The sequence below is a fragment of the Stegostoma tigrinum genome, chromosome 14 (genome assembly GCF_030684315.1).
Source record: "Stegostoma tigrinum isolate sSteTig4 chromosome 14, sSteTig4.hap1, whole genome shotgun sequence".
Classification (NCBI taxonomy): domain Eukaryota; kingdom Metazoa; phylum Chordata; class Chondrichthyes; order Orectolobiformes; family Stegostomatidae; genus Stegostoma; species Stegostoma tigrinum.
Window position 1 is genome coordinate 72967981 of NC_081367.1, and position 14232 is coordinate 72982212.

The 14232-nt window shown below is 40.9% G+C and overlaps 1 protein-coding gene across 4 annotated transcripts in view; it reads right to left on the reverse strand.

Moving 5' to 3' along the window:
• The window catches only part of u2surp (U2 snRNP-associated SURP domain containing), an 88202-nt gene that overhangs the window by 56392 nt on the left and 17578 nt on the right, over positions 1-14232 (reverse strand). For all 4 annotated transcript variants that reach the window (XM_048542443.2, XM_048542446.2, XM_048542444.2 and 1 more), the window contains 6 exons: positions 6867-6988; positions 5652-5719; positions 5429-5544; positions 3509-3541; positions 3341-3423; positions 2177-2342 (listed from right to left, as the gene is read on the reverse strand). In XM_048542443.2, the coding sequence (XP_048398400.1) occupies positions 2177-2342; positions 3341-3423; positions 3509-3541; positions 5429-5544; positions 5652-5719; positions 6867-6988 (588 nt within the window). The remainder of the gene's footprint in view (positions 1-2176; positions 2343-3340; positions 3424-3508; positions 3542-5428; positions 5545-5651; positions 5720-6866; positions 6989-14232) is intronic.

Genomic DNA, 14232 nt, shown 5'->3' on the forward strand with positions numbered 1-14232 from the left:
ATCCCCTGGAAATATTTCAAATATTTCATTCAAACAGAATCCTGATTAAACACAAGACCCGTTTTGATCTCACATTTTGAAAACTATTATTTGAACCTCTACCACTGTCATCTTTCTTAGTTCTTTTTGGTTTGGTCTCTTCCCAATTTCTGTGGCCCTCATCCGACACCTTTTTTTTCCCTCTGCCCATCCAGTGCTTACTTCAAGTTCTTGCTTGACCCTGCAACAATAAAGGAGGACTCAGGAAAGCATGTTAAAAGCCACAGCAGTGACCAAAACATCGGAATGAAATTGGATAACTGCTTTGCTGTGGCAGCTCAGAGATGACAGATTGAGCTTTCTGCACCCCACTGGTTGCTAGCATACCACCAGTGTATGCCTGTTTGAACCTTCAAGGTCTGCGTTAGCTTGTTCCACAGTAGTCAAGGCCTTCCAAGCCAGAGAAGCCTGAGGAGAAGGTTCTCTTGTACTTCAACTAGTAAGGAACATTCCAAGTGCAAATCTAGCATTCATGATTAACCAGAAATTATAACAACAGTTTCGAACGAAGAGAAAAATCATACAATTTTATATAGGCAGACAGGATGGAATATTGCTTTTTTCTATTCTGCCCAAAGAATGACCAAACAAAAAAATTAATAAAGCAGGAAAAGTTAGGATATGACAGAAAGCCAGCCAGAAGTAAGAGTTTCTATAAATAATTGAAGATAGTAAAAATTAATGTGAGGATTAGTCCTATAGAATGCTAGACTGGAGAATTCACAATGGAAAATATGGAAGTGACAGATGAATTAAACAAGTAATTTGAATCAGTCTTCACTGTAGAGGAGACAATTAACATCCTAGATGTAGCGATAAATCTGGAAATGGGAAGGAGAGAGGAACCTAGTAAAATTTCAAATCAGAGTGAATTGCTGGAGAGGTGTGCAAACAAGCATGCAGGTCCTGAGAAGCTTTAAAAGATGTGGCTAGTACAATAGCTGATGTGCTGGCTTTAATTTTCCAAAATTCTCTCAATTCAGAGTCCATCCCATTAGATTAGAAGGTAGCAACTACAACTTCCTTATTCAAAATTGGAGGCAGAAAGCAGGAAAGTACAAACTTACCATTTGTCAGAGTGAAAATGTTAAAAGATATTACTAAAGTAATCATCATCAGGCCCTGGGATAGTTCAAGATGATCAGGCATAGGCAACATATCCCTTTGTCATGTTTGACCAACTTGATAAAATTCTTTGAGGTGGTAACACCTGTTGAAAAAGTGAAACTAATGGATGTAGACTTTAAGAAGGCATTTGATTACGGGACCACAAAGGTTTTCTAGAAGATAAAAACTATAGTGTAGGGGACAGCATCTTGTCATAACCAGAAGATTGGATCACTAACAGGAAGCAGAAAGTAGCCATAAATGGATTTTTGATTTAGAGGTCAAGAACCTAAGGGGTCTTAACAGGTAGATGTGAAGAATCTAGACGAGGGGGTCACTCTTTACAAATCAGGATCACCCATTTAAAACAGTGATTAGGTGATTTTTTTCTCTCTTGGATGATCATGAGCCTTCAAAGCTCTTTCTGAAAAGGTGGTAGAAATAGAATCTTTAACAATTTTTCAAACTGAGGTGTATGAATTCAGCAGGGTGTTGATATATTATCAAGAGTATGCAGGAATGCAGATTTGAGGTCACAATCTGATCAACTTTAATCTTACTGAATGGCAAAGCAGGCTGAAAAGGCTGAATGGATAATTTGTGCTTCTAATTCATACATTCAGATGTTACTTCCTTTAAAGATAGCAATTAGACAGGAAAATAATGAATGCAGTCAACCTTAAAACCATCTGTTTATAGATTTTGATATTGTCCAGACAACGATATTTAAAAACATATTAATACCACAGTCAACAGATCAAAATGCCACCAATTCAGACTGTTTACACAAAACATGGAGCACAGGTATATGACAACAGGAGCAAGAGTTAAGAGGAGCAGACAACAACGCATCACAAGGATACAGAAGTGAGACAGACAGACGTGTAAAATTGCAGCTAGGGCAGAATACAGAAAAAAATTTATCACCTGTCACTTCAAAGTGATAATTACACAAAACACATTTTTCAAAAATAATACTTTCCACATGACTGTGCATTGACAAGACAGCACTTCACTTCTAGTATCTCACCATTTAGATTTTTCAAAGCTCTTTCAGCATCTCTCCTGTTCATGTAAGCTACAAATCCACAATTTCTCTCTCTGGCTCTTTCTTCTTCTGTTCTGGGCCACATAATCTTTACACTAGCCAAGGGGCCAAAACGTCCAAACTCTTGACACAGCATTTCTTCATTCATCTGTGCATAAGAATGAAACATTTTATGTAAACCAACTAAATTTAGTGATTAGATGAAATTATTTATTACAAAGCAGCAAAATAACTTCTCACCAGTATAAATCCTTTGAAACAATAAATTCAAATATAATTTATATTCACGGTCTGAGAGAATATAGGAATGTCACGCCAGGTTTATGAAGTGACTTCAAATAAACACTAAAGATACTCCTAAAAAAACTGGTGTTCTTATAATTAATTTGTCGTCATTAACTCTTTTTTAAGATGTACTGTTTCGTGGACATGGGCACAACCACTGTATTCTGGTAAAATTGTGTGTATTCTTCAAATTTATTCACCTTTCCAGAATTTTACGTAGGAAGGATTTTAAAAAGCCTACAAAATTCATAAATGCTGGCATGGTCAGAATTTATTGACATCCCTAAACACCCCACGAGGAGGAGGAAATGGTTGAGCTGTCTAAATAACCAAGAGCCTTTGCAGAGAGCACTTATGCAATCACATTTGTAGGTCTGGAGTCAAACATGGGCCAGGCTTGGTAAATAAGGTTTACTGTTACTTCACAATTTTTTGTTAGTAGATACACTTTAAAAAACAGAAATCCAACATATAAACTGGCAGCCATTAGAGTTGTTAATTTTTCATTTCAGGTATACTTATATTTGGTCAAGATTTTAAACACAGAGAGAGGCCCCATCCCAAGAAATGGAGCTCAAAACAAGTGGGCAGGCAGCAAATGGGGATAAATCAGCAGCAACAGGAGCTAACAAACCAAATGCCTGTGTTACACTTGATTAGTGCAAATAAACACAGTTGTATATTTAGCACAAACCATTCAAATTCTAGAGAACCAGGCTAAATCAATGGACAGATTATATCGATATAGATCTGACAGGCCATGCACATTTTACCACACAAACACAATTACTTCCGAATTCCCACTTAAACTGTGCATGTCTATTTCACAGGGTAAGTGCTAAGAACATTTTTTAAAATTACCTTCGGATTAATATTACCAATATATAAATTAGTAGTAGTTGGATCGCCTGCATCATGAGAACCAGGAGTAAATTCCTCAAGTGCTAAAAGACAAAACAAATTAGTAAAATATAAAATCGTACAAAAAAGAACCTTTAACATTTCCAAAAATGCTGTAGCAATAGTTACCATTTGTTTGCCTGTTTCTCCTCGAAGATTCAGCTGGAAAGAGACGTAACATTTTGCTCAGTGTGTTTATTTTCAAAAATGGCAAGACTTAAGGTACAAAAATGTATTGCAAGCACAAACCAATAGCACCTCTACCAAGATATGGAAAACTATTTCAATTAATGAAAAGGAGATTCAAAACAGAATTCAAATGAATCAAACCAGTTCCTTTCCACTCCTATGAACCAAACAACTCTCTCTGGATAAAATTCCACAGGCAAGCATAAACTGTGTTACAATTTTTCCTGTGCTGGTTACACTTAATGTCAAGCCACTGCCAAACACATCAGCCCACTGACATTTGTGTCATTGATCGCACATAAGCAAGTTTTTAAAAACAGGAAGTAGAATATCTTCTAACCAGCAAGTGAAAATGAACAAGGTACAAGCGACAAGCAAAGGCCATTAAAGCAACTAGCAAGAGAGCAAAAGAATCAACTTTACGCATGATAAAATCAACAGGTAGGTGGACATGTGGAAAAGGGTCCAAAACATTTATTGGGTTCAATGACCTGTAACTATTCACAAAAATTCTCCAGTCAGAGTATGTGCCAACAGAAAATAATCCAAAGTTATACATTGCTGGATTCTGAAGGAACTGTCAACTATTACAGATTCAAGCTACTGCTTGCAGACTTATACTATTTAGAAATATATATGTTTTTTTTGACTTCTCACAGCCATACCCCAATTAATTTTTGGGGCATTTTAAAATTAGAATTAAAAATCAAATGAACGATTCATCAACAACTGTGGTTAGCACTGCTGCTGCCACACAGCATCAGGAGCCTGGATTTGATTGGCAACTGTCTGTGTGGAGTTTGCACATTCTTTCTGTGCCTGAGTGGGTTTCCTGTGTGTGTGCCGGTTTTCTCCCACAGTCCTAAGATGTGCAGGCTAGGTGGATTGGCCATGCTAAATTTCCCACAGTGCCCAAGGATGTGTAGGCTAGGTGGATTAGCTAAGGGAGAGAGTAGGTGGGGTGCGTTTGGGAAAAATGCTTTAGAGGTTTGATGTAGACCCGATGGGCCAAATGGCCTGCTTCTACACTGTGGGAATTCAATGATTCTATTAACAATACAGATATAAAGCTACTCTTTGCGTATAGATTTTTGTTCACTAACTCTTTTGGAAGAATTTCAATAGGATAGGTGAACAAATAAAACAATCTAGAGGATATACACAATTTTTTAAACATGGGAACCAGAAGCCCAATGATAATTGAGGCAAAAGCACTTCGAACTGCTCCCATGCACCTCCTAGTGTTTGTCTACAGAATGACATTGTTATGTAGTACTCAGCAAAAGAATACTGTAAACTTTGCTTAAACTCTTTCTTCAAAAATGCACTATCCAGCGGAGAACAATTTGTTTTCCGAAAACTCACCAGAACCTTTTCCAAGCTTAGTTTCAAATCGCAATGATTATTTAACAAGGGGAAAGCAATTATGAAGCTAACTCCGATATCATGTGACAATTTTGAGAGAATTAACTACAATAAAAGGTAAATTCATCATCGTTATACCAAACATAAGGCTGTTCTCTCATGAGAGAGAGAGATGACTCGTGGTAGTTGAGCCAGAGAGTCACCAAACCTCAGGTAAGAGAATAATCTGGGAATGACACCCCTTCACAGCAACATCAGCCTGTATGGGAATTGAACACATGCTGCTGATGTCACTCTGCATTGCAAACTAACCAACCAGCCAGACGAGCTAGGCTGAATCCTACAACAATGAAATTGCATTAATCTCATGACTCCTGATTAGGAGCCTTACATTCATTTGGAAAAAAGGTTACAGGTCTGACTTTAAAGGACCCAAACCATCACTAAAATCGAACGTTGGATTGGCTTACAGTTCTGGTACAAAATTTTACTCACAGGAGCGGCGATTTTGCGATGACTCTTCTGATGGTAGAGGCTCAAATCGACTAGGCCTGAAAGGAGCATCCTTACCCACTTTTGTTTTCTGCCGTTCATCACGTTCTTCTTGAATTCTGAAACCATATCAAAAGCATATTATACAAATAATACTAATGTCTTCATTTAAGGAAGAACATAAAAAAAATCTTTTTTTTCAAAAGGTTAACAGATGCTGACTTACTGCTTTAATTCCTCTTTGAATAGTTCCAAGTTACTTTTTTTCTTCTCCTTTTCACCCCTCTTCAGGGGCTAAAAAAATTCAAATAATAATATTGAAATTGATTGAAAAATTCAATTGTATTTCAGAAATTACGAAAAACCTTTTAAAGTAACGAGTGAAAGTATGAAACACATACATGCACAAAATGCAGTAGATGTTAGCCAAATTAGTTTTAAACCAGAGAGCTCAGGTGTACAGAAAAGAATAAAAAGTATCCAGAACCAAGGTGTATGGATGAGAGGCCTATTTTTCCTCCTGTTTGCAAGCTTGTTATTCACATCAGAAAGAATTCCATGCTTTCTGAAAAGTAAATGGGATCTTTTGCATCTATTACTCATTCAAGAAACAACACCCAGAGTAACCTAGCAGTGCACTACTAAAATTTCAGGCTATTTTGCAGATTCAAGTTCTGAAGTGATCCTGATTGGGAGATGGCAAAACCCTTTACCCTGACAAAAGAATCAGTCTGTGTTTTCTTTAAAAATAAACAAAACAAGTTTAAAATGTTTCACATTCAAACATGGTTTTCCACACAGAGGGTTCCCTTCATTCATTCACAGGATGAGGGCATCACTGGCTGGGGCAGCATTTATTGCCCATCCCTAATTGCCCAGAGAGCAGTTACGCGTCAACTATTTACTCCGGGTCTGGAGTCACCTGTAGGCCAGACCAGGTAAGGATGGCAGTTTTCTTCTCTAAGGGACATTAATGAGCCAAATGGGTTTTTCAAACAATCAGTAATGGATTCATGGTTATCACTAGACTCTTGATCCAGATGTTTGCGCCATGGCGAGACTCAAATCCAGGTCCCCAGAACACTACCTGGGTCCCTGGAATAATAGTCCAGCGATAATACCACTAAGCCATTGCCTCCCCTTGTAGCCAGATTAAAAAAAAAGAGTGGGTAAAAACTTAGCAGCTGGGATATGTGGGAAAATGTGAGGTTATGCAGTTTGGCGGGAAGAACACAGGAGCTGCATATAACTGAAATGATGAAAGATACGACGCACACATTTAGAAGTCCTTGTGCATAAATCACAAAAAGCTACCATACAAGTCCAGCAGGTAATAGAGAAGGCAAATAGACCAGTGGCCTTCATTTCACATGGAATGAAGCATAAAAATAGGGAGGCTTTGCTAGAATTACACAAAACATCGTCCCAGTGAGATACTTACTGGCTTCTTGGGGTCTGACGTGAAAGATGGTGAAGATGACTTCTCTGGTATTAAACTCTTTATCTCTGGAACCCGTGTAGAAGGTTTATACAATTTTCCTTTCTGTTCCTCCAATCGTTCTTCTAAAATGTGAAAACAAAACCTTATGACACAATTTCTGACTTCCAACATGGCTCGAAATACAACTGGATCAAGCTGATGACTGTCAGCTACCAAACTAGTACAAGTCCTGATTATTTTGTTTATTCATTTAGCAAATACAAAATTATGGAGGCAAACCTCATTGTTGACTTTAATACTGTTCAATCAGTAGGAGGAAAACTCCAGAATAAGGTGGGAGAACTTGCAGCATGGGTTGGTACCTGGGACTTCGATGTTGTCGCCATTTCGGAGACACGGATAGAGCAGGGACAGGAATGGTTGTTGCAGATTCCGGGATTTACACGTTTCAGTAAGAGTAGAGAAGATGGTAAAAGAGGGGGAGGTGTGGAATTGTTGGTCAAGGACAGGACGACAGTTGCAGTCAGGATGTTTGGGGACTCGTCAACTGAGGTAGTATGGGCTGAGGTTAGAAACAGGAAAAGAGAGGTCACCCTGTTGGGAGTTTTCTACAGGCCTCCAGATAGGCCCAGGTATGTAGAGGAAAGGATAGCAAAGATGATTCTCAATAGGAGTGAGAGAGACAGGGTAGTTGTCATGGGGGACTTCAACTTTCTAACTGGGAACACTACAGTTCGAGTTCTATAGATGGGTCAGTTTTTGTCCAGTGTGTGCAGGAGGGCTTCCTGACACAGTATGTAGACAGGCCAACAAGGGGCGAAGCCACATTAGATTTGGTACTGAGTAATGAACCCGGCCAGGTGTAAGATTTGGAAGTAGGTGAGCACTTTGATAGCGATCACAATTCTGCTACGTTTACTTTAGTGATGGAAACGGATAGGTGTATACCACTGGGCAAGAGTTATAGCTGGGGGAAAGGCAATTACGATGCCATTAGGCAAGATTTAGGGAGCATAGGATGGAGAAAACCTCCTGTGTGTCCTAGATAAATATGTACCTGTCAGGCAGGGAGGAAGCTGTAGAGCGGGGGAGCCGTGGTTTATGAAGGAAGTGAAATCTCTGGTCAAGAGGAAGAAGGCGGCTTATGTTAGGATGAGATGTGAAGGCTCAGTTAGGGCACTTGAGGGTTACAAGGTAGCCAGGAAAGACCTAAAGAGAGAGCTCAGAAGAGCCAGGAGGAGACATGCCAAGTTGTTGGCGTATAGGATCAGGGTAAACCCTAAGGCTTTCTATAGGTATTTAAGGAATAAAAGAATTTCGGGAGTAAGATTAGGCCCAATCAAGGATAGTGGTGGGAAGTTGTGTGTGGAGTCAGAGGAAATAGGAGAAGCACTAAATGAATACTTTTCGACAGTATGCACTCTAGAAAACGACAATGTTGTCAAGTACAATACTGAAATACAGGTTACTAGACTAGGTGGGATTGAGGTTCACAAGGAAGAGGTATTAGAAATCCTCCAGAGGGTGAAGATGGATAAGTCCCCTGGGTCAGATGGGATTTATCCTAGGATCCTCTGGGAAGCCATGGAGGAGATTGCCGAGCCTTTGGCATTGATCTTTAGCTCATCATTGTCTACAAGAATAGCGCCAGACGACTGGAGGATAGCAAATGTGGTTCCTCTGTTCAAGAAGGGGAGTAGAGACAACCCTAGTAATTGTAGACCAGTGAGCCTTACTTCAGTTGTTGGTAAAGTGTTGGAAAAGGTTATAAGAGATACGATTTATAATCATCTAGAAAAGAATAATTTGATTAGGGATAGTCAGCACGGTTTTGTGAAGGGAAGGTCGTGCCTCACAAACTTTATTGAGTTCTTTGAGAAGGTGAACAAACAGGTAGATGAGAGTAGAGGAGATAATGGGAACTGCAGATGCTGGAGAATTCCAAGATAATAAAATGTGGGGCTAGATGAACACAGCAGGCCAAGCAGCATCTCAGGAGCACAAAAGCTGACGTTTCGGGCCTAGACCCTTCATCAGATGAAGGGTCTAGGCCTGAAACGCCCGCTTTTGTGCTCCTGAGATGCTGCTTGGCCTGCTGTGTTCATCCAGCCTCACATTTTATTATCTAGGTAGATGAGAGTAAACTGGTTGATGTGGTGTATATGGATTTCAGCAAGGCATTCGATAAGGTTCCCCACAGTAGGCTATTGTACAAAATGTGGAGGATTGGGATTGTGGGAGATATAGCAGTTTGGATCGGAAATTGGCTTGCTGAAAGAAGACAGAGGGTGGTAGTTGATGGAAAATGTTCATCCTGGAGACCAGTTACTAGTGGTGTACTGCAAGGGTCAGTGTTGGGTCCACTGCTGTTTGTGACCTGGATGAGGGCGTAGAAGGATGGGTTAGTAAATTTGCAGATGACACTAAGGTCGATGGAGTTGTGGATAGTGTAGAACCATGTTGTAGGTTACAGAGAGACATAGATAAGCTGCAGAGCTAGGCTGAGAGGTGGCAAATGGAGTTTAATGCAGACAAGTGTGAGGTGATGCACTTTGGTAGGAGTAACCAGAATGCAAAGTACTAGGCTAATGGTAAGATTCTTGGTAGTGTAGATGAGCAGAGAGATCTTGGTGTTCATGTACACAGATCCTTGAAAGTTGCCACCCAGGTTGACAGGGTTGTTCAGAAGGCATACAGTGTTTTAGCTTTCATTAATAGAGGGATCGAATTCCAGAACCAAGAGGTTATGCTGCGGCTGTACAAAACTCTGGTGCGGCCACACTTGGAGTATTGTGTACTGTTCTGGTCACCGCATTATAAGAAGGATGTGGAAGCTTTGGAAAGGGTGCAGAGGAGGCTTATTAGGATGTTGCCTGGTATGGAGGGAAGGTCTTACGAGGAAAGGCTGAGGGACTTGAGGCTGTTTTCGTTCGAGAGAAGAAGGTTGAGAGGTGACTTAATTGAGACATATAAAATAATCAGAGGGTTAGATAGCGTGGATAGGGAGAGCCTTTTTCCTAAGATGGTGACAGCGAGCCCAAGAGCGCATAGCTTTAAATTGAGGGGTGAAAGATATAGGACAGATGTCAGAGGTGGTTTCTTTACTCAGAGTAGTAAGGGAATGGAACGCTTTGCCTGCAACGGTAGTAGATTCACCAACCTTAAGTACATTTAAGTCGTCACTGGATAAGCATATGGACATACATGGAATAGTGTAGATTAGATGGGCTTCAGATTGGTATGACAGGTTGGTACAACATCGAAGGCCGAAGGGCCTGTACTATGCTGTAATGTTCTATGTTCAGTAATTCAAACATTGTTTGTGGGTCTCTCCACATATCCATAATAAGTTTTTGACTCAAGTTGCAGCAGTGGAGATTGGCTATGCAGAGGTCCTGACATTTCCTGAACCACAGTAGTTCAAAGTCTGCCATTTGACAACTGGGATTTCTTACAAGAAACAGGTCAGTGATTTTCAGAGTTTCCTTATTTGATCCAAAAATTTTCTGTTCATAAGTTTAAAGCAAAGTTGCTCCACATTGGGTGCAGAGTTAGAAGGCAAGCAGATGGATTGAACAGGTGATCATACAGTCTGGTACTCTTACCAGTAATAAGCCTAAACAGACAAAGCAGTCTGTCGATAAGTAAGTGAATAAAAGTTGCGGGGAGGAATGAGACAATTTTGTGTTACTGGCTTTAGCATTTTGTATCAGAATTTCTTTATTTACTACAAGTTACACATCACCTGGCTGGGGCACCAAAATAAAAGTGACCACAGTTCCTCAGACTGTGGTAATTTCAAACTCTAATTAAGACAACATACATGATGCTTTTTAAGAATTGTTGGAGGAAGTAGAAAAGTTAATCATTCCAAATGATTGAGTTTTTTGGTCTCTTCATAGGATGACTAGTATCCAGGTTTCCATCCTGAATTGTATAAGGCAAGTCAACACAGATCTCCAACAAATTAAATTTACAAAACATCTCTTAACAGACTGCTTGCCATACACTGCACCTTCTTTTTTACTGTACCTCCATCCTTTTTCAGCTAGAGTATGGATGATCAACAGGTTTCAAATGGAATAGATGAACTTTGAAACAGGCCAATTTCAGATTACCCACATAATCAGATCACAAAATTACATCTTGCACTTCTGACAGCCGTTTAATCTTCAAAATTGTCAGGCTGTACAATTAACATTACGGGATACTCATTGAAGATGTAATTGTGTCAGTTTCCAAATTAGATCAGAGACTGACTACTCAGTTCATTGCTGTTTCATGATGTGAAAATTTTATAGTGGGATGGTCATCCCATGTGATGGTCTCCTGAGATGCTGAGCAGAAAAATGAAATGTTACTTCCTTTTCATTAAAATTAATTCCTGGATGAATCATTAGCTACGCATTTATTGTCCATCGCTAATTAGACCATAAGACCGTAAGACATAAGAGTGGAAGTAAGGCCATTCGGCCCATCGAGTCCACACTGCCATTTAATCATGGCTGATGGGCATTTCAACTCCACTTAGCCACACTCTCCCCATAGCCCTTAATTCCTTGCGAGATCAAGAATTTATCATTCTCTGCCTTGAAGACATTTAATGTCCCGGACGCTACCGTGCTCTGTGGCAATGAATTCCACAGGCCCACCACTCTCTAGCTGAAGAAATGTCTCATTTTCCATTCTAAATTGACCCCCTCTAATTCTAAGGCTGTGCCCATGGGTCCTAGTCTCCCCGCCTAACGGAAACAACTTCCCAGTGTCCACCCTTGCTAAGCCATGCATTACCTTCTAGGTTTGTATTCGATCTCCCCTCAACCTTCTAAACTCCAATGAATACAATCCCAGGATGCTTAGCGTTCATTGTATGTTTGGCCTACCATTCCAGGGATCATCAGTGCAAATCTTCGCCAGACATGCTCCAGTATGTCCTTCCTGAGGTGTGGGGCCCAAAATTGAACACAGTATTCTAAATGGAACCTAACTAGAGCTTTATGAAAGTCTCAGAAGCACATCGCTGCTTTTATATTCCAACCCTCTTGAGATAAACAACAACATTACATTCGCTTTCTTAATCACGGACTCTACCTACAAGTTAACCTTTAGAGAATCCTGGACGAACACTCCCAGATCCCTTTGTACTACAGCTGCATGAATTTTCTCACCGTTTAGAAAATAGTCCATGCCTGTATTCTTTTTTCCAAAGTGCAAGACCTCGCATTTGCTCACATTAAATTTCAGCCATTTCCTGGACCACTCTCCTGAACTGTCTAAATCCTTCTGCAGCCTCCCCACCTCCTCAGTACTACCTACCTGTCCACCTAACTTCGTACCATCAGCAAATTTCGCCAGAATGCCTCCAGTCCCTTCATCCAGATCATTAATACATAGAGTGAACAGCTGCAGCCCCATCACTGAACCCTGCAGGACACCACTTGTCACTAGTTGCCATTCCAAAAAAGAGCCTTTTATCCCAACTCTCTGCCTTCTGTCAGACAGCCAATCCTCAATCCAAGCCAGTAGCTCACCTCGTACATGATGGGCCCTCACCTTACTCAGCAGCCTCCCGTGAGGCACCTTACCAAAGGTCTTTGGGAAGTCTAGATAGATAATATCCACTGGTCTAACCTACTTGTTACCTCTTCAAAGAATTCTAACAGGTTTGTCAGGCACGACCTCCCCTTATTAAATCCATGCTGGCTTGTTCTAATCCGACAATGCACTTCCAAGAATTTAGAAATCTCATCTTCAACGATGGATTCTAGAATTTTACCAACAACCGAGGTTAGGCTAATCGGCCTATAATTTTCCATCTTTTGCCTTGATCCTTTCTTAAACAATTAATCAGAAAGCAGTTAAGAGCCAACCATTTCACAGTGGGTCTTAGATCACATGTAAGCCAATCCAGATAAGAGTAGTAGATTTCTTTCTCTAAAGGGTATTATTGAACCAGGTGGGTTTTTCTGACAACCAATAATGGTTATATGTCATCATTAGACTCTTAACTCCAGATTCTTTTCTCAGTGAATTCAAATTCCACTATCTGCCAAGGCAGGATTCAAACCTCGCTTCCCTGAATATGAACTGGTAATATGGATTAATAAACTAGCAATAATGCCATTAGGCTATTGCCACCCTTGTTAGTAGGCGCGCTGATCAGTTTCAAAATTCACAGGCACAGACATACGTCAGAACATTCCTGACATCAGCTGGTTTAATTGAATGACTATATAAAGTCTACAGTATGGAAACAGGTACACAGTTCAACTGATCTATACGGGTGCCTCATGCTCCAGACAGGTCCCCTCTCACTTTGAAATAATGGATTCACCAGCATCTGCAATTTCCAAGAATACAAAGTGTAGAGCTGGATGAACACAGCAGGCCAAGCAGCATCTTAGGAGCACAAAAGCTGACATTTTGGGCCTGGACGCTTCTTCAGAAAAGGGGGAGGGTACTGAAATAAATAGGAAGAGAAGGGGAGGTGGATTGAAGATAGATGGAGAAGATAGGTGGATTGGAGACAGACAAGTTAAAGAGGCAGGGATGGAGTCAGTAGAGGTGAGTGTAGATCGGGAGGGCATAGGTCAGTCCAGGGAGGATGGACAGGTCATGGGGGCGGGATTAAGTTAATAGGAAGGAAATGGGGGTGGGGCTTGAGGTGGGAGGAGGGGACAGGTGAGAGGAAGAACTGGTTAGGGAGGTAGGGGCGAGCAGTAGGGGGAAGGGAGATTTTGAAGCTTGTGAAACCCACATTGATACCATTGGGCTGCAGGGTTCCCAAGCGGAATATGAGTTGCTGTTCCTGCAACCTTTGCGTGGCATCTTTGTGGCACAGCAGGAGGCCCATGATGGACATGTCGTCTGAAGAATGGGAGGGGGAGTTGAAGTGGTTCGTGACTGGGAGGTGCAGTTGTTTACTGCGAACCGAGTGTACGTGTTCTGCAAAGTGGTCCCCAAGCCTCCGCTTTGTTTCCCCAATGTAGAGGAGGCCACACCGGGTACAGTGGATGCAGTATACCACATTGGCAGATGTGCAGGTGAACATCTGCTTGATGTGGAAAGTCTTCTTGGGGCCTGGGATGGGGGTGAGGGAGGTGGTATGGGGGCAGGATCTTCGAAGTGCCTACTCCCCCCTCCCAATTTATTTCAGAACCCTCTCTCCCTCCCCCTTTTCTGATGAAGGGCTGAAACGTCAGCTTTTGTGTTCATCCCTCTCACTTTTACCCGATTATCATTATCTTCTTATTCTTTTCTCTCTCATACTCCTATCCAGTTTATCCTAAAATGCATCTATGCAATTTAAAAAAGGGAAACCAGAAGTACACATAGAAGTTCAAGTGCAATTTAATTAAGGACCACT